General features: G+C 62.3%; 4 protein-coding genes and 1 long non-coding RNA gene across 5 annotated transcripts in view; 4 read left to right on the top strand and 1 right to left on the bottom strand.

Annotated features, from left to right (window-relative positions):
• Positions 1-32: 32 nt before the first annotated feature.
• On the top strand, positions 33-4,550 carry LOC119100151 (adhesive plaque matrix protein 2). The gene is made up of 3 exons (XM_037223261.1): positions 33-2,079; positions 2,798-2,906; positions 4,513-4,550. The coding sequence occupies exons 1-3, from the start codon at positions 61-63 to the stop codon at positions 4,548-4,550; spliced, it is 2,166 nt and encodes a 721-aa protein (XP_037079156.1). The 5' UTR covers positions 33-60.
• A 2,218-nt stretch (positions 4,551-6,768) lies between these two features.
• Positions 6,769-16,553, top strand: LOC119100150 (neurogenic locus notch homolog protein 4; the record flags this gene model as incomplete). Its single annotated transcript, XM_037223260.1, has 16 exons — positions 6,769-6,775; positions 7,149-7,252; positions 7,283-7,355; positions 7,739-8,002; positions 8,300-8,362; positions 8,917-9,066; positions 9,529-9,591; positions 11,347-11,375; positions 11,929-12,073; positions 12,378-12,646; positions 13,005-13,131; positions 13,691-13,830; positions 14,485-14,608; positions 14,953-15,036; positions 15,736-16,011; positions 16,435-16,553. Coding segments are annotated over exons 1-16 (2,037 nt in total), but the record flags the coding sequence as incomplete, so codon positions are not given.
• A 457-nt stretch (positions 16,554-17,010) lies between these two features.
• Positions 17,011-18,035, top strand: LOC119101744 (uncharacterized). Its single transcript, XR_005094610.1, has 3 exons — positions 17,011-17,107; positions 17,483-17,646; positions 17,976-18,035. It is a non-coding gene; the product is annotated as an uncharacterized LOC119101744 (long non-coding RNA).
• Positions 18,036-18,638: 603 nt separating this feature from the next.
• On the top strand, positions 18,639-25,551 carry LOC119100149 (fibropellin-1; the record flags this gene model as incomplete). The annotated part of the gene is given in 11 exon segments (XM_037223259.1): positions 18,639-18,707; positions 19,280-19,379; positions 19,977-20,146; positions 20,638-20,740; positions 21,624-21,884; positions 22,190-22,381; positions 22,669-22,932; positions 23,455-23,576; positions 23,948-24,095; positions 24,970-25,142; positions 25,458-25,551. Coding segments are annotated over 11 exon segments (1,696 nt in total), but the record flags the coding sequence as incomplete, so codon positions are not given.
• A 28-nt stretch (positions 25,552-25,579) lies between these two features.
• Positions 25,580-25,713, bottom strand: part of LOC119100147 (transcription factor E2F1) — a 10,080-nt gene continuing 9,946 nt past the window's right edge. The window contains exon 7 of the mRNA XM_037223256.1: positions 25,580-25,630. Coding sequence (XP_037079151.1) covers positions 25,580-25,630 — 51 coding nt within the window. The remainder of the gene's footprint in view (positions 25,631-25,713) is intronic.

The following is a 25,713-nucleotide window of genomic DNA, read 5'->3' as shown; positions in this document are numbered from 1 at the left end:
ACGGCTGCGCCGGCTGGAGCCCGTACCAGCCTGGCCGTACAGAACTGCCGGAGGTATAGCATGTGCAAGAACGGAGGCACTTGCACACCTAATGGAATGACCTTCAAATGCGTGTGTCCATCTGGATGGCGAGGTTTTACGTGCAAAACTGCGGACACAACCACTGCTGTTGTGGCTGAAAGCAAACCAACCAGCCTTGCAGTGCAGAATTGTCAGAAGTATAGCATGTGCAAGAATGGAGGCACTTGTACTCCCAACGGGAGGACCTTCAAATGTCTTTGCCCGTCTGGATGGCGAGGTTTTACGTGCAAAACTGCGGACACAACCACTGCTGTTGTGGCTGAAAGCAAACCAACCAGCCTTGCAGTGCAGAATTGTCAGAAGTATAGCATGTGCAAGAATGGAGGCTCTTGTACTCCCAACGGGAAGACCTTCAAATGCGTGTGTCCATCTGGATGGCGAGGTTTTACGTGTAAAACTCCAGACACAACCACTGCTGTTGTGGTTGAAAGCAAACCAACCAGCCTTGCAGTGCAGAATTGCCAGAAGTATAGCATGTGCAAGAATGGAGGCACTTGTACTCCCAACGGGAGGACCTTCAAATGCGTGTGTCCATCTGGATGGCGAGGTTTTACGTGCAAAACTGCGGACACAACCACTGCTGTTGTGGTTGAAAGCAAACCGACCAGCCTTGCAGTGCAGAATTGCCAGAAGTATAGCATGTGCAAGAATGGAGGCACTTGTACTCCCAACGGGAGGACCTTCAAATGTCTTTGCCCGTCTGGATGGCGAGGTTTTACGTGCAAAACTCCAGACACAACCACTGCTGTTGTGGCTGAAAGCAAACCAACCAGCCTTGCAGTGCAGAATTGCCAAAAGTATAGCATGTGCAAGAATGGAGGCACTTGTACTCCCAACGGGAGGACCTTCAAATGCGTGTGTCCATCTGGATGGCGAGGTTTTACGTGCAAAACTGCGGACACAACCACTGCTGTTGTGGTTGAAAGCAAACCAACCAGCCTTGCAGTGCAGAATTGCCAAAGGTATAGCATGTGCAAGAATGGAGGCACTTGTACTCCCAACGGGAGGACCTTCAAATGCGTGTGTCCATCTGGATGGCGAGGTTTTACGTGCAAAACTCCAGACACAACCACTGCTGTTGTGGTTGAAAGCAAACCAACCAGCCTTGCAGTGCAGAATTGTCAGAAGTATAGCATGTGCAAGAATGGAGGCACTTGTACTCCCAACGGGAAGACCTTCAAATGTCTTTGCTCGTCTGGATGGCGAGGTTTTACGTGCAAAACTCCAGACACAACCACTGCTGTTGTGGTTGAAAGCAAACCGACCAGCCTTGCAGTGCAGAATTGCCAGAAGTATAGCATGTGCAAGAATGGAGGCACTTGTACTCCCAACGGGAGGACCTTCAAATGTCTTTGCCCGTCTGGATGGCGAGGTTTTACGTGCAAAACCGCGGACACAACCACTGCTGTTGTGGCTGAAAGCAAACCAACCAGCCTTGCAGTGCAGAATTGCCAAAGGTATAGCATGTGCAAGAATGGAGCTACTTGTACTCCCAACGGGAAGACCTTTAAATGTCTTTGCCCGTCTGGATGGCGAGGTTTTACGTGCAAAACTCCAGACGCAACCACTGCTGTTGTGGTTGAAAGCAAATCAACCAGCCTTGCAGTGCAGAATTGCCGAAGGTATAGCATGTGCAAGAATGGAGGCACTTGTACTCCCAATGAAAAAACCTTTAAATGTCTTTGCCCGTCTGGATGGCGAGGTTTTACCTGCCAAGCCGCCGCCGTAACCACAACTACAGCCAGCCCCGTAAAGAACCCGTCCCTGAAGGCCTGCCAGGTAAACCACCTCTGCCGCAACGGAGGTACCTGCCAGGACGCCAAGAATGGCTTCACGTGCGCCTGCGCCAAGGACTGGCAGGGTGCCAGGTGCACTGCGCGCAGAAACTTGTGCTCCGCCGAGCGTGGCCCGTGTCAGAACGGCGGCACGTGCAGCTACAGCTCGCAACGCGGCTTCCTGTGCGGGTGCACGCCCGCCTGGCAGGGCGAGACGTGCCAGGTGAGCAACCCAGCTAGCGACGACGTTCTGCCGACATCACTGCCGAATGGTGAACTCTGACGCGGTTTAAAGGAAATTTCTGGGATCATTTTTTTCGGAGCGCTAATGCTAGTATAGGCTCTAAGCCCTGACATGTAATTGGTAAGGCCTATGCCCTTCAAAGGCACGCAACGTGTCACGGCGGCACCAGCTGGCCATAAGGACATGCCAGGCGACGTCCGCCGCGCGCTGCTAGGTCACTGTCGGATTATTTCAAGCCGAAGTCTCACGCTGCCAGTCACACGACGGGGCCGAACATTATCTGGCTGTCGCCTGTTACCACCACGCATCTTAAGCCACCCGACAGTAAGCATACACATGCAGGCGCTCACTTGACATCTCCAGACCTAGCGTTACAAAGGCGCGCAAGTCCTGAAGTCTGGACCGGAGCTCTCACAGCGGTGCAGGATGAAGTAACACTCAGAGATCCTCGGGTCAAACACTCCACCAAGGGTGTTTGGGCTCGTCCCACTGCGAGCGGCGTGAGCGGGAGTCGCGGTCGGAGTTACAGCTCAGTGACGAGGTGTATCGCCACGAGTTGTATTACATAGTCTTTCAAACACTTGATGCGCTTCTTTTCCTTTTCGTGGACGACCTTACGCAGAAGTTTGACATGCACTGAGTCTGCGCCATGCCCGCCGCTAGCGGCACATGTTAACGGCGGCTTCTCTGCCGGCAGCTTGTTCGCGATCCGTGCAAGACCGGGCTGAGCTGCGGTTCAGGGTTTCCGTGCAGCCGGGATCCGGCCTCGCTCGGGGGCTTCTCCTGCGACTGCGACAGCCGGCCTGGCTGGGGCGTCATCTCAGGTCAGACTGCGACAGCCGGCCTGGCTGGGGCGTCATCTCAGGTCACTGCGACAGCCGGCCTGGCTGGGGCGTCATCTCAGGTCAGACTGCGACAGCCGGCCCGGCTGGGGCGTCATCTCAGGTCAGACTGCGACAGCCGGCCCGGCTGGGGCGTCATCTCAGGTCAGACTGCGACAGCCGACCTGGCTGGGGCGTCATCTCAGGTCAGACTGAGACAGCCGGCCCGGCTGGGGCATCATCTCAGGTCAAATTGCGACAGTTGGCCAGGCTGGGACGCCATCTTAGGTCAGACTATGAGACAGGCAGGCTGGGGCGCCATCTCAGGTCAGCCTGCGACAGTCGGCCTGGCTGTGACGTCATCTCAGGTCAGACTGAGACGGGCAGGGAAGAAGGTGGGCAAAATTATGGGAACAAGACGTTTTTCGGGCTGATGGCGAGAAGCTTTGAATAAGTTTTCCTGCTCAGTCAACTTTTTTTGCGAAATAACATCGTTGATATGCCAGTACTGTTTTCGGAACATTCTGAACAAATTTGGCCATGTGCATATTTTGAAGTGTGTGCTATTTTTAAGAGAGCTCTCATGTGGGGGTGCAACTTGAATCCTTATTGAGCAATGTACGCTGGGTGCAGGGGCACCGTCATAGTTCTTTTCAAGGAGTGGTGAAGGCAGAGTTTGGTGAATACACATCACGCCGATTTTTGACTTCCTGTCGGAAGACATCAGTGGTGAAAAAACATCTGGGCCTAAGGGGTGGCTTTGGCTGCACCTCTACCTGGGGCTTGTTTGACCGCTGTACACGCTTGTACCCATAAAAGGCCTGCAGTGCGTTCGCATTTCAAACAAAGAAACGGCATTCGCGCGAACAGCTCGCACGGAAGTCTTGTTAAAATGGTTATTGATCGCACGTGTGGCTGGGGCCGGCTTGGTTTCCTTAAGAAATACATCAGCTCCATAGTGCGATTGTATCCTGGGTGTAAGTTAACACCAATGATCTGTGCTGTGCGCGCCTCGGGCATGTAAAATGCGTAGGGTCAAGTAGCTTCTGTCGCACCACAAAGTTAGAGTTAGCGTGCGGCCCAAATACCAATGATCTGTGATGTGCGCGCCACGGGCATCTAAACTGTGCAGGGCCAAGTAACTTCTGTCGCACCACAAAGTTAGAGTTAACGTGCGGCCAAAATTTTTCTGATAAAAAGTGCGCATCATGGCGTGACCATGGGCAATGGGCAAACGATTTATTGCGGGGGAGCTTACTGAACGTCTGGCGGAATTACAGGCGTTTTGCATTGTCTACTTCCGTTGAGTAGACTGTGTCGCCAAGCATGTGGTCAATGCGGCACAGCATGTCGCCTGCCCGACTCCGGGGTGCTTTTGAGCGACTGGCGGGGCGCAGCCGTACGCACACAGTACACGAAGACGCGGCGTGGCAAAATATGAATTTCGAATCCAGAGGGAACTACGTAAAGAAGTAGTCGATCCTTTGCGCCGATAATGAAGACTTGGTTATGAAGATATAATGAAGACTTGACCGATAAGAAGACTTGCCAGGCGCTGATCGTGAAGTCTTGTAATCTGCTGCGGTTCTAGACGAGACCGGCGTGGAGCAGTCTAAGGTTAACGGGTGAACGACACAATATCTGACGAAACAGGAGCGAAAGACTCTCTTAGTATCCTGTCTTATTCCATGTTCGCAGTTTAAACGCTATGCAGGAGTTGGACGACTTGTTTGCTGTCCACAGGCCGCAACCCTGCGTGCACGATCACGGACCTCTGCAAGACGAAAGGCACGCACTGCGGCAATGGTGGCACCTGTATTTCCGTCACCGATGGTAAGTGTCTCGTCGTTTGTCGCCTCGTGACGGTGACAGGCGCCAGGCTCACGTCTGAACACCACCAGGTCATGTCTGCCGAGCGTCAGCTGAGTCTGAAACGCCAGCCGGCGGCGCATCAAACACGCGAGCGCAGTGCTGACGGCGTTCCCCCTCTCGCCGTGCAGGCACCAGTCCATTTCGATGCCAGTGCCCGGTCGCCTGGACGGGCCGCGTGTGCCAGCTGCCGCGGGACCCGTGCGGCCCGAGCTCCCAGCACGCGCGCCTGTGCGGCGCCGGCTTCGCCTGCAGCCGGCGGTCGTCGTCCTTGGCCGGCTACCGCTGCCACTGCAGGGACCGACCAGGATACGTGGCCAAGTCAGGTGTGCGCAGACAACGCGGTCGGTGCCGATTCGTTTGCCTGTGTGCGGACTGGCACACGCGCAGGGGGCTTGCGTGCTGGCTGCTGCCTCCTGTCAGGAACTAACGAAACCGTCCCCATTCGGAGGCGAATGGTCTGGTGAGACGGTTGATTTCTTTGACGTCGCGTCTCTTCGACGTGTCTTCCGAGTTTGAATGACGACACCGCTGTCAGCTTTGGACACGTTGCAGAGTGACGAGACGACCGGAAATGTCACCGAAGCATTCCGCTTAGTTCGTGCACAAGTCCATGATCGCTGTCAATTTGTGTGACCCTATGGTAATCGCTCGCGCCCATGGTCTTTTCTGCTGTATTTTTCCGTCTGACACTAAGCGAAGGGATAGACCCCCGGATTCCTGCCTTTGCAGTTATTTGTTACCCGTTATCGCCTGGATGATATGTACCGCACATTATGCAAACCACCTTCTGTCTCCCGGCCGCAGAGACGGATCCGCGCTGTGTGATCAAGGACCGCTGCAAGGCCAAGCCTCCGTGCCTCAACGGCGGCACGTGCGTCACGTCGCCCGAGTCGGGCCGCGAGTACACGTGCACGTGCAGTCCGGCCTGGCGCGGCCAGCGCTGCGAGGTGCCCAACAACCCGTGCACCACGGCGCTCAACAGGTGGGCCGCTTCGGCCGGGCCGGGCCAGCGAGGCCAGCCGGGCCCAGGCGTCCGGACGGCACGCGTTGGCGAGCGCGACCGGAACACGGCTGCGCCGAACAGTCTTTGTGGGTCATGCATCCGGAGAGCTGGTTTCAACGGGACAAGATGATTGCCGTTGGTCTCTCGGTTATCTGCCATGCACGTTTGTGAGCAGGCGCAGGACCCGCGTACAGGGGAGGAGCAGAGGAGTATGACTCTCCCTTTCTGGGGAGAAGTTGACCACTAATATCAGGATGATGCATGGAAGAACTGACCTCAGAAGACGTCCGGCGTTCCCAATCGTAGGCCCGTTCCCACGCCACTGCGTACCAGCGCGCGAAGCAGCGACTGACGACGGCGCACGCGCAGGTGCGGCACCGGCTGGAAGTGCAAGCGGGACCCCAGCCATGCGTCCGGTCACAGCTGCGGCTGCGCCACCCGTCCCGGCTGGACCATCAAGTCAGGTAGGCAGCTGCGCAGCCTCGTGCACGTGGCGCTGCCTCGCCGAGGCGCCGTTTGGTCCGAGGCGCCGTCCGCTGCTGCTGATTCGTCCGGTGGATTCGCACGACCGTTTGGTCCCGTCCGCTGCTGCTGATTCGTCCGGTGGATTCGCACGACTTTAAGGAAAGCGGTCGGTGACGGGCTGGAAGGAGGTCATTGTTTTGCACGGTTGCAACGCCCAGCACATCATCGCGTTCTATGCGGTCCGACCAGGCGACGTGGCAATCTGTCATACCTCATTATTGGTTTGTTCGCCTTCTAAGGCACATTAGCTACCGCCTCGCGCCCTCCTGGTTCCCCTCCACCGGCCGCTCTCCTTCCTGACACTGGACAATGAATGCATAGACCATGTGTGCAGGGCATTGCTGAACAGCTCGTGCGCCGGACAGTTCTTATTGATTTACTCACATTGTCTGAACCGCTGTATGATAATCTTCCGCTGTCCATCGCCATAATGCATGAATATCCGTAATGTTTGGTCGGAATCATGTCGATGAAAAACATTCTCCCCTGTAGTATTGTGATATGCTGCTTGCTCCACGTGCCGTGCCGTGCCGTGCCTCTGCCGTGCCGTGTGCGCCGTGCCTCTGCCGTGCCGTGTGCGCCGTGTCTCTGCCTGTGCCGTGCCGTGCCTCTGCCGTGCCGTGTGCGCCGTGTCTCTGCCTCTGCCGTGCCGTGCCTCTGCCGTGCCGTGTGCGCCGTGTCTCTGCCTGTGCCGTGCCGTGCCTCTGCCGTGCCGTGTGCGCCTTGTCTCTGCCTCTGCCGTGCCGTGCCTCTGCCGTGCCGTGTGCGCCGTGAGCGGCCCGCCCAGCCGGGCCGCCTCAGCGCCGCCGCTGTCTTCGCGCCGGCAGACACGGACCCGGCCTGCGTGGTGGCCGACGCGTGCGCAGCACACCGCCCCTGTCGCAACGGCGCCACCTGCCGGCGCGGCCCGGCTCGCTTCAGCTGCCTGTGTCGGCCGGCCTGGGGCGGCCGGCTGTGTCAGGAGCCGCGGGACCCGTGCCCCCTGCAGCGGGACGTGTGCGGCGTCGGCTTCAACTGCACGCGCAGCGAGCCGAGCCCGGCCGGCTACAGCTGCCACTGCGGCGTCCGGCCCGGCTGGGCCAAGGTGTCCCGTGAGTCAGACGCTGGCTTGGAGCTGCTATCTGGGGCACCGCTCTGGCTGGCATGACAGGGGACTTTGCTACGTGCGCTGAAACTTAATGGATGGGTGGCTTTATCCAGATTCCGCCACCGGTGCTTCTTTCTCTCAGTCCCACGCCTGTCGAAAACGTTGCGGCATATTTGCCTAAACAGCGGAATGTTGGTGGATAGATGGATGGATGGATGGAGGAGGACGGGGGGTGGGGGGGGTCTTTGTGTGAACATGCGCATCTTCGGAACATTTCCTTCAAACTGCTGCCATTGGAAGCCATCCCATCCTACCGCGTCTGCCTTCCAGCCATCACACCCCGGTGCCACATCGATAACATCTGCCTGGCGAGCGACCCGTGCCGGAACGGCGGCACGTGCGTGTCGCGCGGCGGCACCACGTTCGAGTGTGCGTGCGCACCGGCGTGGCAGGGCGCTGTGTGCGCCGACGAGCGGGACCCGTGCTCGGCCGGCACCACACTCTGCCAGCGCGGCTTCCCCTGCGCCCGTGCTCCACTGAAGACTCTCGGCTACGCGTGCGACTGCAGCAGGCCCGGCTGGCGGCCACTGTCCGGTGGGTGACCACCTGGGCTCTTGAGACGTCAGAAGTTCGGAGCCGTTGGGTGCTGTGTTGCGTTTCTGTTCTGTCAGTATCGTGTTTTGCACATCACAGTGATAAATGTGACGGGTTTTCAGAGCGTCAAATGATGTGGGATCTCCATCCTTGAAAGCGTTGTCATCACACAGGTGTTTGCTGTGAGGTACGGACAGGTGCTTGCACCTGCCCGCACCGATGTAACATACGGGCATCACTGTGCCGTGTACCCTCGCCGCGCCCAGACCGCACGCACACGAGCCGTCCCGTTTCCAGACAGCAACCCGCGCTGCGTGGTGTCGGACGTGTGCCTGGCGCGCCGGCCGTGCCTCAACGGCGGCACGTGCTCGCCTCGAGATGGCGGCCTCTACACGTGCCGCTGCCCGCCGGCCTGGAGCGGCGCTACGTGCCGGCTGCCGCGCAACCCGTGCGCCAACGGCCAGTCGTGCGGACTGGGGTTCACGTGCCGCCGCGAGCCGGCCTCGCCAGCTGGCTTCGCCTGCGACTGCGGGCGCCGCCCCGGCTGGGCTTCCAAGTCTGGTGAGCAGACCCACCGGTGCGGTCGGTGAGCGCCGCTGCCCGCTGCGAATTTTAATGACGTTTATCGAGACCCCTAAGAATGCACATCTGAGGGGATCCCAGATGTCCCATCCGGGGAGGTTTGTTGTCGGAAGTTGAAGGATTCCGCGAGGGAGTCACGGCTCTCAGCCTATAATTAAACTGATCCGCAGGTCTTTGCAGACAGCGAAAATCACCGACTACTAAACAGCTTTGTTATTTTTTGCTATCAATGGCGTTGAATGAAGACTGGTGCAGAGCGTGTCCCGCCGCCACTGTGACGAGGAGAGCGGGCACGCCGCGCACTGCTGACGGCAGCCATGTGTCGGCCGCAGAGGACGAGCCCGGCTGCGTCATCGCCGACCACTGCATGGCCTCCACGCCGTGCCGGAACGGCGGCACGTGCCTGCCGGAGCCGGGCGGCTTCAACTGCTCGTGTGCGCCGGCCTGGTCCGGTGCCGACTGCGCGGCCGTCGCCGACCCGTGTGCGGCCGCCGGCGCCGGCGCGCTCTGCGGTGCCGGCGGCTGGAGCTGCCGCCGTGACCCGGACAGCCCGGCCGGCTACAACTGCTCCTGCCACGAGCGGCCCGGCTGGGCGGCCGTCTCCGGTCAGTGGTCGCCTGGCCCGGGGAGGGGTGCGGACGGGGCTGAAGCGTGGAGTGGCTCCGGTGTGGTCAGGCTTGCCACGGTTTTGACCCGGTACCCCAGGGCGTTGGTGAGAGGTGGCTGGCTGACAGTCACCCTCGAGTGGGCGATTACGCTGTCATACCATTGACGGACAATACGCCAAAAGCTTTGATGTAAGCATTTCGTTCTTGCGAAACAATCGATGCTGTTTAGTTTACCCCATCAACTTTCTCATCTCGTTTTTGCACGATCCACTGACGGCTCCTCCGTTCCTATATCCGGCGCCCCTCGGCGTTGACGACCTGCGTTCCGCCCGCCAGACGCAGAGCCGCGCTGCCACGTGGTGGACCCGTGCGTGGCACGGCGACCCTGCAAGAACAACGGCACGTGTAGTTGGAACAAGAGCGGCGTATCGTGCCGCTGCCACCCTGCCTGGCGCGGGGGCACCTGCGAGAAGCCAGCGGACCCTTGTGTGCACACACCGGCACTGTGAGTGCGCCGTCCGGAACCTGAGAGCCTGTGGGAGTCTGTGGGGGTCTGTGTGAATCTGTAGGAGTCTGTGGGAGTCTGTGGGAGTCGGCGCGGCGAGGTACCGGTGCTGCTTGAAGAGAGCGATGTTGGGGCATGTTCTCAGCCTATCAACGCGTTCAGGTGCCAAAAATGTCTCTGAGATGGGACAGGGAGGAGATGCTCTTTCTTTTGTATGTGGAGCTGTCCCCGCCTGGAGCGTCAAAGGTCTTTGCCTCGCGCCTGTATAATATACCTAGTTTCCAAGTAAAATATCATGGACTGGCCCATCTATGGTAAGATATGGTAACCAGGCACCCACTGCGCCTCACGATTTCCCCGTGATCGACCGCTCGGCGTGTTCGGTACTCGTGTCCTCGTGCGGCACCAGCCACTCCGCTCCTAGCCGTGACGTTCATGGCCGACAGCTGCGGCCGACGGTGGTCGTGTGCGCGCGACCCCGACTCGCCGGCCGGCTACAGCTGCGGCTGCAACGCCACCGCCGGCTACGCGGCCGTCTCGGCCACAGAGCCACGCTGTCGCGTCAGCGACATCTGCCGGGCGCAGCCGCCCTGCATGCACGGCGGCCAGTGCCGCGCTGCCGGCGCCGGCCTGGCGTTCAGCTGCCGCTGCGGCGCCGCCTGGCGCGGCGAGCGGTGCCAGCTGCAGCGGCAGCCCTGCCGCGAGGGCGGCGCCCGCGAGTGTGCGCCGTTCGCCTGCCGCCGCGAGCCGGCACGCCGGCGCGGCTTCCACTGCCTTTGCAACCGGCCCGGCTTTGGCAACGGCACCGGTGGGTACTCGGCCGCGCTGAAGGGCTCTTCGCTGGCGGGATGCTGATGTGCCCATCATTGTGGCACCGGTAGGTACTCGGCCGCGCTGAAGGACTCTTTGCTGGCGGGATGCTGATGTGCCCATCATTGTGGCACCGGTGGGTACTCGGCCGCGCTGAAGGACTCTTTGCTGGCGGGATGCTGATGTGCCCATCATTGTGGCACCGGTGGGTACTCGGCCGCGCTGAAGGACTCTTTGCTGGCGGGATGCTGATGTGCCCATCATTGTGGCACCGGTGGGTACTCGGCCGCGCTGAAGGGCTCTTTGCTGGCGGGATGCTGATGTGCCCATCATTGTGGCACCGGTGGGTACTCGGCCGCGCTGAAGGACTCTTTGCTGGCGGGATGCTGATGTGCCCATCATTGTGGCACCGGTGGGTACTCGGCCGCGCTGAAGGGCTCTGCTGGCGGGATGCTGATGTGCCCATCATTGTGGCACCGGTGGGTACTCGGCCGCGCTGAAGGGCTCTGCTGGCGGGATGCTGATGTGCCCATCATTGTGGCACCGGTGGGTACTCGGCCGCGCTGAAGGGCTCTTTGCTGGCGGGATGCTGATGTGCCCATCATTGTGCCTGATGCTTGCGCGTCCGAAAAATGGCTGTTAGATGTGCATGTATCGTGTTACATGACGTGCCACTTGAGCCTGTGCCTTACGTGTAACACAGATAGGAAATGTCGAAAAAAACGGGTGACGCCTTGACCGTGCCTGTCATGGCGACTCCCAGCTCCTGGCAAAGTGTATGACCATCGCACACAGTGCAAGAACGCCGAATACTCGCCTCACTCACTCCCGCCCCGCAGAGGAGAAGCCGGCCTGCGTCATCACGGACGTGTGCTTGGCACGGAGCCCTTGCCGAAACATGGGCAATTGCTCGGCGTCGGACGGCCGGGTCGTCTGCGCCTGCACGCCGGCCTGGCGCGGCGAGCACTGCGAGCTGCCGGCGCAGCCGTGCGCCGGCGGCGCCGACCGCTGCGGCGCCCATTTCCGCTGCCAGCGCGAGCCGGACGCGGCGGCCGGCTTCAGCTGCGGCTGCGAGCGCCGGCCCGGCTGGGCTGCCGCCTCCGGTGAGACGGCGGCACCGGCGGGCGGCGCCGCGCCGTGCCGCCGGGCGACGCGCTGACCTGACGAGACACGACGACCCGACGCGTGCGAATCCACCCGACTGCCTGTGCGTCTCGCCCGGTGTGTCTGTGTGTGCGCGTGCGTAGGGTGGTGTCGCGGCAGGGCTCGGCTGACGACCGGCGCGGCCCGTGCTGACAGAGAGCGATCCGCGCTGCGTGGTCCGCCGGGCGTGTCTGGCGCTCAGTCCCTGCAAGAACAGCGGCACGTGCAGCGACGCCGCGGACGGCGGCTGGCGCTGCGCCTGCCCGCCCGCCTGGCAGGGCGAGAAGTGCCGTGAGCCCCGCGACCCGTGCCTGCAGAAGCCGTCGCCCTGCGGCGACGCCCGCTGGGGCTGTAAACGCGACGCGGACTCAGGCGCTGGCTACTCCTGCGACTGCAACCTGAAGGGCTGGGGCTCCAAGGGAGGTACGGCCGCTGCACTTGGACTCGATCGCTGTCATGCTCGTCTTGTTTTGGACTGCGCTGGTGTACAAATTTTGTATAATCATCGTCCAGTGTTGTAAAACCATCCAATCGATGATCAGTGTAAAGATTTGACAAAACATGAACACAAAAACACACTTGTGTCAGTGGCAGGTTGATGACTACAAACGTGTAAAGAATGGGTGCGACTCCAAAAAGAGAACGCCACGACCTTCGAGTTTCACGTTATGAACGGTACTCTTAACTGAGATCGACTTGTCCGCCTAACCTTGCCCTCCGTTGGCAGTCTCGCAGCCGCGGTGTGTGGTGGTGGACGAGTGCTTGGCGCGGAACCCGTGCCGCAACGGAGGCACGTGCACGGGCGGCGCTGGCGGGCTGCCGGCGCGCTGCCAGTGCACGCTGGCCTGGACGGGCAGCACGTGTCGGCGGCCGCGCGACCCCTGCCGCCAGTCGTTCTGCGGCCAGCCGTGGCAGTGCGCCCGCGACCCGCTCTCGCCGGCTGGCTACAGCTGCGGCTGCGACTCCAGACCCGGCTACAAGGTCGTGTCAGGTCAGGTCAGCTGACCGCTCAGCGGCTCGCCCGCGCGCCCGGCGCTGATTGGCGCTGGCCGACCGCTCCGGACCTGATCACAGAGGATCTCTAGGCAGCGTTGTGTTTCGTTGCCAGCTGTGTTACACCCGCGGCTCTTTTGCGTTCGACGTGATATTTATGACATGATGCCTTCTTACCTACGTGGGCATCCCGTCTGACCGAGCGCCACTGCCGCCACCGGCAGCCCGTGACCCGCGCTGCACCGTGTCGGATGCGTGTCTGGTGCAGCGGCCGTGTCGCCACGGCGGCGTCTGCTCGCCGGGCGCCGGCATCTCCTTCTCCTGCCGCTGCTCGGCCGCCTGGAGCGGGTCCCGCTGCCAGGCGCCGCGCGACCCGTGCCAGGGCGCACAGCCGTGCGGCCCCGGCTGGCCGTGCTCCCGCGACCCGACCACGCGCGCCGGCTACAGCTGCGGCTGTGAGGCACGGCCCGGTTACCACCCCACCTCAGGTGCGTGGGTTAGGGCACATTACCACCCTCCCTCAGGTGTGTGGGTCTGGGCAGGTTACCACCTCACCTCAGGTGCGTGGGTCTGGGCAGGTTACCACCCCACATCAGGTGTGTGGGTCTGGGCAGGTTACCACCCTACCTCAGGCGCGTGGCTCTGGGCAGGTTACCACCCCACCTCAGGTGTGTGGGTCTGGGCGGGTTACCACCCCACCTCAGGTGTGTGGGTCTGGGCGGGTTACCACCCCACCTCAGGTGTGTGGGTCTGGGCAGGTTACCACCCCACCTCAGGCGCGTGGCTCTGGGCAGGTTACCACCCCACCTCAGGTGTGTGGATCTTGGCAGGTTCCAGTTCCCCTCCGTTACGTGGTTTCGGTCATGCTCATAGTCTGGACCCGACACGCAGCTAAACTTTATTACCGAAATTGGATACGTTTTCACTTCGACAGCACGCTGTTTTCGGCGATCACTTGCCGGTGTGAGAAAGCTGCTTCCACCTGCACGGCTCTTGCGGGGGGCAGCCGCAGCCCACTCCCTCACGTCATCGCCACGCCCCCCTCAGAGGAGAACCCCAGCTGCCGCATATCGGACGTGTGTCTGGCCAAGAAGCCGTGTCAGAACGGCGCCACCTGCCAGCCGGGCGAGGGCGCGCAGTTCACGTGCGCGTGCCGGCCTGCCTGGAGCGGCACGCTGTGCGCCACGGTGCGCGACCCGTGCGCGGACGGCGGTGACGTGTGCGGCGCCGGCTGGAACTGCAGCCGTGACGCTACGGCCGCTGCCGGCCTCAGCTGCGGCTGCGGCGAACGGCCCGGCTGGGGCGCCAAGTCCGGTAAGGCCCCGCCGCTGGTCTGCCCCACTCGCGGCCGGGATAGCGTCATTCAGTGCGTAATCAGCATGGCTGGTGTGGAGAAAAGATTCTCTTTGTGTTTCGGGAGTGCATTTTATTCACCAAAAACCGCTGTGCTTATTCTGATGATAGCTTATAGTGACGGTAGCTGCGGGGAATGATTCGCTGACTTGAACGGTAACGGTAGAGAGCAGTGTTGTTTAGGCAGACTATAGTAATCAAGCTGACGGCAACTTGCTTCACTTCGCATCGAAGTTCCCCGCCCCCCCCCCCCCCCCTCTCTCTCTGTCTCTGTGACCGTATGCCCTTCTTGCTCAAGCTACGGACGCGTTCGTTAGATTATCGCACTTGTTGCTGTCCCTTCAGCCAAAAATCCGACCTGCGTCATCACGGACATTTGTTTGGCGCGGACCGCCTGCAAGAACGGCGGCACGTGCCACTCCACGGGCGGCGGCGACCAGTTCCGCTGCACGTGCCCGCCGACCTGGCGCGGCGCCACGTGCGCCGAGGAGCGCGACCCGTGCGCGCAGGGCAGCCCTTGCGGCAGGTTCAGCTGCCAGCGAGACGCCAACAGCACTGGGCCGGGCTACCGGTGCAGCTGCGAGGAGAGGCCCGGCTACCGGCCGGCCTCGCGTGAGTGCGCAGATGCAGCGGGATGTTGTCAGGGTCGTCACACAGTCAGCTGGTGGCACCGTCCTTATCTCTCCGCCCTTTTATAAGCTAGGAATTATAGCCTCGCAGAGATGCAATCACTTAGCATGATTATGAAACTAATGCGCTGTAGTCTCGTAATTGGCTGTCGCTTCTTGATATCATCCTGTTTCAAGAAATGATTTCTCGGAGTTCATCAACAGTTTCTGAGCCGGCCTTCACCGCACCATGCAGCGTTTGTTGCCTGCCGCGATGCTGGTCGATCCGCGCTTGCTTCCTACCCCGAGCCGACACCGTTGCGCTGACCTCGGGCCGTCGCATTCCAGCCACCAACCGGACGTGCGTGCTGTGGAACGTCTGCGCCATCCGCAACCACTGCCACAACGGCGGCGTGTGCTCGCCGGCGGCCGGCGCGCGCTTCCGCTGCCGCTGCCCGCCGGCGTGGCGCGGCTCGCGCTGCCACCTGCCGGCCGACCCGTGCACCGGCGGCGGCGCCCGCCTCTGCGGCTCGTTCCAGTGCTCGCGCGAACCCAGCGCCGCCGTCGGCTACACGTGCAACTGCGAGAAGACGCCTGGGTACCGGGCTGAGTCTGCCGAGCGGCCCGGCTGCGTGGTTACCGACGCGTGCCTGGCGCGCCGGCCCTGCCAGCACGGCGGCGCGTGCAGCCCCACCGAGGCCGGCGCCGGCTTCCGCTGCACGTGCCCGCCGGCCTGGGGCGGCGACACGTGCGGGGACGTGGTGGACCCGTGCCGGAACGCCTCGGCGACGGCGTGCGGTCGCAACTGGCGATGCTCACGCGATCCGGCCAGCCCAGTCGGTTACAACTGCGGCTGCGACGCCTACCCCGGCTGGAACGCCACGGCACGTGAGTGGCGCGGCTTCTGGTGAGGACTGGGGGAGGGGGGGGGGGCGGAGGTCAGTGACATGACATAGGTAAAAGGCCCTCTGAATGAGGCGGCAGCGACCTCGCATAGGCCAGAGCTATCTTGGCAAGCATCGGCAGCAGCAGTCTAGCAGGTGCTCTTACAACAATCGTCTGCTGTGGTCGTCGTCGAATGCGTTCGGGTGATCGCCGCGCCCTCACCTCCACCCGTCGCTCCCGCCGCAGCTGACATGCCCAAGTGCGCCGTGTCCAACATCTGCCTGGCTGCGCGCGACGTGTGCCACCACGGCGGCACGTGCAGCAGCCTGGGGGGCCGCCACTACCGCTGCGACTGCGCGCCGGCCTGGCGGGGGCGGCGCTGCTCGTCGCCGACCGACCCGTGCGCCGAGGACGGAATGGCGCGGCCGTGCGGCCCCGGCTGGCGCTGCCAGCGCGCGCCCCACCGCCAGCTCGGCTACAACTGCAGCTGCGACACCAAGCCCGGCTGGCGCGCCAAGTCCAGTGAGTCGGCTCTGTGGGGGAGGGGGCAGGACGAGGCGTGGCGGGCGGCGGGCGGCCGCGGAAGAGGAGAGCCTAACACTGTTTGATGCCGAGTTGATTATGGAGCAGTTAGTGGAAACCTCGCTGTGTAATATATGAACACCAGCTTCGAATCGTGTGCTTTAACTGCCTTGGTATGCCGCACCCTGCATTTGTAAGTTGTGCTGAAAAATGCTTGCAGCCCGCGTGTGCTGTCCATAACTCGACCTAACCCAGATAGCGCGGTGACGCACGCTCTGGCTCTTGAGACGTTCCCTTTGTTTAGCTGAGATCATCACCACACTCAGCATGCGCTGTGCGATCGTGCGCAGCCCCTGCCTGGCCCTCGCGTCTCCGATACCACGACCGCTTGCTCCTGCCCCGCCTGCTCGTGTCGCCTCCCAGAGAGCGACCCGCGCTGCGTGGTGTACGACCGCTGCCTGGCCGACCGGCCGTGCCTGAACGGCGGCTCCTGCTCGCCGCGCCGCTCCGGCTTCGCGTGCGCCTGCCGGCCGGCCTGGTCGGGCGCCGTGTGCGCCGACGCGCGCGACCCGTGCGACGCCGAGGAGCAGATGTGCGGCCGGGAGTGGCGCTGCGAGCGCGACCCGTCCGTCGCCATCGGCTTCAGCTGCGGCTGCACCAGCAAGCCCGGCTGGCGGCCGGCTAGCGGTGAGAGGCCGCATGGTGTGCCCGGCTGCCGGGGAGGACCGGCCGGCCGGCTTCCGGGCTCGGGACTGGCTTGCGTGTGCTGCGGCGATGGACACGTTTTGTGGTACGTCTCAGTGACGTGTGGCGTCTGTTTTGTGTCAGTTTACCCGTGCGTGATTGGGTGAACAGGATCAGCCTGTTAAGCACTGCTATGATCACGGCTAACAGCAATACAATTACCTGCGTGTATGCTTGGAGTTAAAAGCCACATGCATGTCGTCATGAAATTGACATGGCAGCTGTTGAGACCTGTCCAACTATCGGCAGCCAGCGACCCGCGCTGCCAGATTTCGGACGTGTGCCTGGCCCAGTCTCCCTGTCAGAACGGCGGCACCTGCACCTACCACGGCGAGGGAAACTACACGTGCAGGTCAGACCTGGTCGCCGTTCCTAGTGCGAGAAGCCGCTACCAGTCAAACATCCAGCAACACAATGTCTGGTGCGTTATCAAGGTCAAGGTCATGTTTCAAGATGAATATGTACTTGCATGGATACATATATACAGCCTGGGAGCGCTGTAATTAAGGTCTGTATTGGGTTGCTAAGCAAAAGCAATAGCTTCAAAAGCTTCTCCGATACTAAACCGGATTCCATGAGCTCTCATTCTTGGGCGACCACGCGTGTTTGGATATAGCCACAAGCCCTCACGGGGCGGCGTCTACCGCGGCCGTGCCGGGCGAATGACGAGTGGGACAAAGCTGCGGAGCCGTCGCTGACTGAGGCTCATGCGGCCGGTGTGCGGCAGCTGCTCGCCGGCCTGGGTCGGTCGCGACTGCACCAGCCCGCAGTTCCCGTGCGCCGAGCAGCCGAACCCGTGCGGCGGCGACTGGCCGTGCCAGCGAGATCCGGACTCAGCAGCCGGCCTCACCTGCTCCTGCCACACGCGGCCCGGCTACGTGGCTAAGTCAGGTCAGACACTGGCGGCCGCGCCGCCATGTCGGCGGCAGGGGCAGCGGCGGAACTGCCGATCACGCCGCGCCTCCGTGTGCGGCGTCCTGAACACGTCCTGCTCCGCGTCCTGCGTCCTGAACGCGTCCTGCTCCGTGTCCTTCGTAGCCTGCGTCCGGTAGAAATGTTTGTCCATCGTGCCATCAGACCTGGCGCGGGTTTTTCGGACCGTGGCGTCCTCTTCGGACACGCCTGGCTGGAGCCGACCTAATGCAGTCAGCCCAGTCAGCCCGCGTTGCCCGGCTGCTGACGGGGGCCGCACGCTTGACCGCCGCGACCGCGCCCGGCAGACAAGGAGCCGCAGTGCGTCGTCAGCGACGTGTGCCAGGCCACGTCGCCCTGCAAGAACGGCGGCACGTGCCACCTGAAGGGCGACGGTCGCCAGTACGGCTGTGAGTGCCTGCCGGCCTGGGCGGGCGCCGACTGCGAGCGCGAGGAGAGCCCGTGCGACCGCGACCCGCACCTGTGCGGCGGCGGCTGGCAGTGCGGCCGCAACCCCAACAAGCCAGTCGGCTACACGTGCGGCTGCAACTCCAAGCCCGGCTGGCGCGCCATCTCCGGTGAGGCTGTCGCCGCGGCTGGTACGGAGGCGTGCGCATCGTCTGGGTCAATCCGTCTGCGTTGTAGCTGGTGCCTGCTGTGAGACGGGGCGTGCCGCAGCCCACAGCCATCGTCGTGCATGGTGCTGAGCGAGACTGGAGCAGATAGCGCCCTGTGCCATGACACACAGTGGCCGTTCGCTGACTATTATCGCTGACTTTTCGCTGTCATGGCGCCTATACACCACATTCTGAGTGCAGAACGGCGGATTGTCACGAGCCGGTGCTACCAGTGCCACCGTCGCTCTGACCGCAGATACGGACCCGCGCTGCGAGGTCAGCGACGTGTGCCTGGCGACGCGGCCGTGCCAGAACTCTGGCGTCTGCAGCACGCGCGCCGACCGCGGCTACAGCTGCCAGTGCGCGCCGGCCTGGCGCGGTCAGAACTGCAGCCGCACGGCCGACCCGTGCACCGCTGACGGGGTTGGTCCACCAACGCGGCCGGCTGGCCGGGGCGGCCGCGCGGCCGGGCGGCGCGCCGGCCGGCTGTGCCGGGACGAGGCCGCGCGGCATGAGGAGCAGCGAGCGGTTCGGGGCGCGGCGGTGGCCGATACGCGCGCTTTGGTTTCTGGTTTCGCCGTGGCATGCCGAGGGTTGCGATGCCAGTGGATGGCTCGGCGCACACTGCAGTCTTCGAAATGGGACAGAATCGAAGTGACACAGGACGGTTATCTTGCCCGAAACACTGGATTATACTCTAAAGACCTTTTGCGAGACATTATGACTATTTCATTGATGCACGTCCAATATCTTGACGCTTGATGCGACACAGGACCTTTGTTAGCGTGAAAGACACACACTCTAGAAGTGGGGCGACCACGGCTCTGGTCAGACGTCAAGCCAGTGCGAGCGAAGCTGGTATTGCCTGAGAAATCGCTTAACGTGGACCGCCGAGACATGACCACGCTGTCGATCGGCCGGTTCACTGCTGCCGATGGGCCGTGCCGGACCGCCGGGAGGACCGCTGTGTAACACATGCTGTCTGCCGGCGACAGGTGGACTGCGGCAAGGGGTTTCAGTGCTCCAGGAACACCTCGTCCCCTGTCGGCTACAGCTGCAACTGCGCCAGCAAGCCGGGCTGGAGACAACACTCGGGTAGGCGCACTCCGGGGCTGCCGAGCGGCGGCGGCTCGCTGCGTCAGGGCCAGCTGACATCGATTCAGGCGGACTGCGAACGCAGCCGGTGATGCTCCACTGAAACGACACTGCAATCCGACCGTCCTTTAATGCTGGCCCATCATTCGCATTTCTGCCGGACACGACATCCAAACCCGTCGCTGGTCCTTTGAGAGCGGTGCCAGACCGTTATGATGCCTGTGAACCACCAGCCTCGTGTTGAGCGCGTGCCATGCGAGTGTTCTACATCAACACGGTGCTGAGCTTTCACGACGCCTGCTGTTGCCACGGCTGCGCTCCAGCCCCTTTGAACGGTGCAATTTCCGTGCCTGGGCTATCACGTCAGCTCTGCTCTGGCTGCTGTGCTACAATGTGGTCCCGTACTCTGAGCTGAGGGACTGGCAGTGTTTCAGCTCTGCTCTGTCCGCTGTGTTTAATGTGTTTCAGCTCTGCGCTTGTTTCGCCGCGTTTGCGGTGTTTCAGCTCTGCGCTGTCCGCCGTGTTTAAGATGTTTTAGCCATGCTCTGTCCGCCATGATCGCGATGCTTCAGCTCTGCTCTGCCCGCCGTGTTTCAGCGCAGTCTCCGCGCTGTGTACTGTACGACGCCTGTCTGGCTGGCCAGCCGTGTGAGAACGGCGCCCCCTGCACTCCGGCTCCGGCCGGCGGCTTCACCTGCAAGTGCGGTGCCGCCTGGTCCGGCCCGGCCTGCAACGAGCCCAGGGACGTCTGCCAGACCGGCGATGGCGTTAGTAGCATTGGCGGGAGCGCTGCCGTGCGCTTTACGGAGCTAGTTCCGGCGCGTGGCGGGCATTGGAATCAGGTCCAGGACCTGAATCCTCGTGTGCGTGCGATAACATCTTCAATGGGTGGAATGTAGATACGGCCTTTTTGGGTGTCAATATAGATTAGCTGGACATAACTACCTTTGGATCATCCTTACGTATGCGAGCAGATGTAAAGCACGTTTCCGTTGTGGCTGAGATGATTGAGAGCCACGCTGCCTGTGGTGGACTCGTTCGCCTGTGCGGCGTGACGCGAGTCTGGTATACCACGCGCGCCCGCTGTGCCTAAAGGGCTGAGATTAGGGGCGTGCTGGTGACGCCTGCTGACCAGCCCCAGCGGTGTGTCGCAGCGCTCTTCGTGCGGCGCCGAGTGGACCTGTGAACTGTGCCTGTAGGGCTGATATTAGGGGCGTGCTGGTGACGCCTGCTGACCTGCCCCTGCGATGTGTCGCAGCGCTCTTTGTGCGGCGCCGAGTGGACCTGCGAACGAGACACCAGCCGGCCGGCCGGCTACAGCTGCGGCTGCCACAAGAAGCCCGGCTGGAAGACCGTCTCAGGTGGGTTCGCCGGATCACTGGCCCCACCGGCGGGCGCTAGTGCCTCGATGGTGCGCTGCCAGGCGGTGCCTCGAGCTACTTTGGTTTTTTGTGGGTTAGCTCGGCAGGCCTGTTTTGGTTTTATCGGTTTCATTTCGCTTTGGTGAGAAGCACTTCTCTTCCTTCCAATTATTTCAGAGCAGTTGCTGAGTGCGGAATTCGTTCGTAAGACGTCGGGACAACGCGGCCTTACATAGGTTGCCTCCACTTGACTGTCACGTAAATGGACTAACTGACAGAGCAGTAAAAACACAGCAGGTAACAGCCACGAAGCCAATAGCCATCCGCTTGGAGGACAGGTAGGCATGTCATTTTGCGTATGTGTTACAACTCTGGCCGCCCTCGTCACCAGCCGTACCTCAGCCTGTCGGGGGACACTCGAGCCGCGCCTCGGCCCGTCGGGGGACACTCGAGCGGCTCCTCGGCCCGTCGGGAGACACTCGAGCCGCTCCTCGGCCCGTCGGGGGACACTCGAGCGGCTCCTCGGCCCGTCGGGAGACACTCGAGCCGCTCCTCGGCCCGTCGGGAGACACTTGAGCCGCACCTCGGCCCGTCGGGGGACACTCGAGCCGCACCACGGTCCGTCAGGAGACACTCGAGTCGCGCCTCGGCCCGTCGGGAGACACTCAAGCCGCACCTCGGCCCGTCGGGAGACACTCGAGTCGCGCCTCGGCCCGTCGGGAGACACTCGAGCCGCGCCTCGGCCCGTCGGGAGACACTCGAGCCGCGCCTCGGCCCGTCGGGAGACACTTGAGCCGCACCTCGGCCCGTCGGGGGGGGGGCACTCGAGCCGCACCACGGTCCGTCAGGAGACACTCGAGCCGCGCTCTCCTCTCGCCGGCAGCCAGCGAGCCACAGTGCGAGGTAGCCGACCCGTGCGTGGCACTGCAGCCCTGCCGCAACGGTGCCACTTGCCTGGCCACGGCCAGCGACGCGTACCGCTGCTCGTGCCCGCCGGCCTGGACAGGCGCCGCCTGCGACCAGCCGCTGGATCCGTGCACGGCGGCGCCCTGCGGTGACGGCTTCCAGTGCCAGCGCGACCCAACCGCGCCGGCCGGCTTCGTCTGCAGCTGCGACGCCAAGCCCGGCTGGGACGCCCGAGCCCGTAAGTTGACTGCCGGGGCGCCGGGACGCCGGCGGTTCTCACATGAGTGCCTTTGTTTAGCGCCGTGTGTTGTCTCGCTTTTACGGAACGGCCACTGCGTGCCCGGTGAGCAGGAGCGTAATTTCGCAAAATGAGTTGAGAGCATGAACAGCGAAAAATGGGAGATCCAGCCCTCCCCCTCCCGGCCTCTCTCAATGCACCAAAGACCAGTTTCTCCACGGATTTGGTCCACTTTCTTTTCAAGCTTCAAAGATTCGAGATCCCCCTCCGTGTCTGACGTCACCACTGCGCCTCCCTGCCGGCAGCGGACGACCCGCGCTGCGTGGTGCGGGACCAGTGCCTGGCCTCCAGCCCGTGCCAGAACGGCGGTACCTGCCTGCAGGGCACGGCGCGCGAGTTCCAGTGCAACTGCGCGCGCGCCTGGGGCGGCGCCCGGTGCGATCAGCCGCGCGACCCGTGCGAGTCGCAGCAGACAGTGTGCGGCGTGGGGAGGACCTGTACGCGTGACGCCGGTTCGCCGGCCGGCTACAGCTGCAACTGCCACACCACGCCCGGCTGGCGGGCTAGCTCCGGTGAGCAGTGCAGCAGAACGCCAGGCGGCCTTGGTCGGTCCGACCGGCGGGCGAGTGAGCTCAGGCCCGCGGAGCAACGGCGCGGACGTCTCCGCCGGTGTGTGTGCGTGGGCGGCCGTGTAATGCGCGGGCTGGAACGGTCGTGGGCGCCTGTCGTTGGAGGGGCTTCGGAGGTCACCACCTCCGACAGCGCACATTGCCTCCGCCGGCAGCGGAGGACCCCACCTGCGTAGTGGACGACATCTGTCTGGCGCGCGCGCCCTGCCTTAACGACGGTGCCTGCACGAGCCTGAAGGACGGCCGCTTCCAGTGCACGTGTCGCGGCCTCTGGAAGGGCGCCACGTGCGCTGAGCCGCGCCACCCGTGCCGCGAGCGCGCGCGCTGTGGCCGCCTTTTCACGTGCCAGCTGGCGCCGCACTCGCTGGCCGGCTACACGTGCAGCTGCGATGCCGTGCCCGGCTACTCGGCCAAGTCGGGTCAGTGCCAGCCGCCGGCCCATTGCGCATATCTTGACCTCTGTATGTCTGACGTCATTTGTGTGGCTCTATGTGCTGGATGCAAGATAGTTGTGTGCATTGATTGTCGCGTTACTCGGCGATAACCCGACTTTGTTCCCGATGCCTTTCTGTGCGTTGTTTTGCGGCATACAGCTTTCTGAACATGCAAATGATCTGGCAAGCAGACACATTAAAAAACCGTTAACCCCGTAGATATTCGTTAACCTCTTCTTCCTCAAGGATTAGTTGTCCGTGGTAGGAGGTAACTGACGAGCCTCAATGAATTTCAGAGTTCAACTTGAAGTGTGACGGGACGGGTGATAAACCATGCGTACCAGAATCTGAACTACAACGTGACTTGAAATGTTTCCGTATGTTCTAAGGTCTTAAACCCTTTCGTGACGTAACTGACGTTCATGAACATCCTACTTGATCCGACCCCCGTCATTCTTGTACCAAGACTACGATGCTCATGTTCCAGCCTGTCCACGTGTGTTCCAGAGGCTGACCCGCGGTGTGAGGTGACGGACGTGTGCCTGCAGCGCTCGCCCTGCCAGAACGGCGGCTCCTGCGAGAGCCTGCCCGGTCTGAGGTACAGGTGCGCCTGCCCGCCCGCCTGGAAGGTAGGTGACAGCTCGCTGTTCAAGGCCCGTTGTTAGGCGAACCAGCTTAGTCAACCATCTCAGGAAAGCATGGGATGATGACGTGAGCGAAGTCCCAAACATGTGGCCTGCCTTCTGGTGACAGTTGCGAAAAATACAACAAAAATGCTGCGAGAACATGTTTGTAAGGGCGTATTTTGCCTGGACGCCAGCCCCGCGATAGATGTCGCTGACTTCGCCAGTGGTCTGTTCACCGTCTTTCCCTGAAATCCATCGTTTTGTGGTTTGGGACAAAATCCATAGCTCAGGTGCTTGGAGGAGCCGACTCCCCCTGTCCCGTAGTTCCCCGTATCAGCAACCATGCGCCGCGAGCTTCCGTCGCTCCCCCGCAGGGCGACAACTGCCAGACGCCGGCCAGTCCGTGCGAGAGCCCGGTGGAGCTGTGCGCCGGCGCCGTCGGCACCTGCCAGAGGAATCCCAACAGCCCGCTCGGTTTCTCCTGTGGCTGCGGCCAGACGCCCGGCTGGGAGGCCAGCTCAGGTCAGTCAGACGCTCTGGCTGGGAGGCCAGCCTTGGTTAGTCGCCGCTCCGGGTGAGAGGCCAGCTCTGGTCAGCCAGACGCTCTGACTGGGAGACCAGCTCAGGTCAGCCAGACGCTCTGGCTGGGAGGCCAGCTCAGGTCAGTCAGACGCTCTGGCTGGGAGGCCAGCTCAGGTCAGCCAGACGCTCCGGCTGGGAGACCAGCTCAGGTCAGCCAAACACTCCGGCTGGGAGACCAGCGCAGGTCAGCCAGACGCTCCAGCTGGGAGACCAGCTCAGGTCAGCTCAGACGCTCCGGCTGGGAGACCAGCTCAGGTCAGTCAGACGCTCTGGCTGGGAGGCCAGCTCAGGTCAGCCAGACGCTCTGGCTGGGAGGCCAGCCCTGGTCAGTCGCCGCTCCGGGTGAGAGGCCAGCTCAGGTCAGCCAGACGCTCTGGCTGGGAGACCAGCTCAGGTCAGCCAGACGCTCCGGCTGGGAGACCAGCTCAGGTCAGCCAAACGCTCCGGCTGGGAGACCAGCTCAGGTCAGCCAGACGTTCCGGCTGGGAGACCAACTCAGGTCACCCAGACGCTCCGGCTGGTTTCCGTGACGTTTAAGTGGTTTCGTGTTTCTGGCCGGGCCGGGCGAGGCTGACTGCCGTCCCAATGGGGATAGCCACGGGCGGTTTTTTTGGCGAAATGTAGTTCTTCACTTATGATCCGTTTTCACAATGTACTGTCCTATGATAATGACTGACTACAAATGTGTTCCAACATTCTACGATACTTCAAAAATGCTCTGAATCTTTACAAGTTCCGCCCGAGCGAGCTGGTCCCCGGTCCCCCACCACACAGTATCCGGGGCAGGGCGTGACCGCGTGGGCTATCTCCTCAGATGACGATCCGCACTGCGTCCTGGCCGACGAGTGTCTCGCCAATGACCCGTGCAAGAACGGCGCCACGTGCACGGCGCAGCCACGAGCCGGCTACACGTGCTCGTGCCAGCCAGCGTGGACGGGTGCCACGTGCGAGGAACCCAGCAGCCCGTGTGAATCTGGCAGCGACCTGGTACGGCACGGCTGGAGCGTTACTATCCTCTCAGTTTTGTTCTGTCGTGATTCTGGAGCGCCGCGCTTTACAACCGTGCGATATTCGGTCCGCATTAATGGCGCTGTGCGGTATGTCCTTCATAGCATGGCTATGGGACTTCTTGTCGCCAGTGCTTCTGGTAAATTTTCACGGACCGAGCTGTGCTGCCTTTCATTCCGTCACAGCTTGTCACATTTTTGGGAGGTTGAGGGGTTGGGGAGGCCGTCGCCCGGCGCCCACCGTGCTTCCAACCGTGCTCTATGAAGGTTTTGAAGGCGCTGTTGTTGTTTTCAGTGCGGTGCCGAGTTCGCGTGCGCGCGAGATGCAGAGTCGGCACTGGGCTACAGCTGCGGGTGTGAGGCTCGGCCCGGCTACCGGGCGACGTCAGGTGGGTGTGGCCCGGCTACCGGACGGCGTCAGGTGGGTGTGGCCCGGCTACCGGGAGACGTCATGTGGGTGTGGTCCGGCTACCGGGCGGCGTCAGGTGGGTGTGGCCCGGCTACCGGGCGGCGTCAGGTGGGTGTGGCCCGGCTACCGGGCGCGTCAGGTG

Source organism: Pollicipes pollicipes, unplaced genomic scaffold (genome assembly GCF_011947565.3).
Source record: "Pollicipes pollicipes isolate AB1234 unplaced genomic scaffold, Ppol_2.1 Scaffold_4881;HRSCAF=5763_pilon_pilon_pilon, whole genome shotgun sequence".
Lineage (NCBI taxonomy): Eukaryota > Metazoa > Arthropoda > Thecostraca > Pollicipedomorpha > Pollicipedidae > Pollicipes > Pollicipes pollicipes.
Note: the sequence above shows the minus strand (reverse complement) of the source record. Positions and strands in the feature narration are given on the sequence as shown.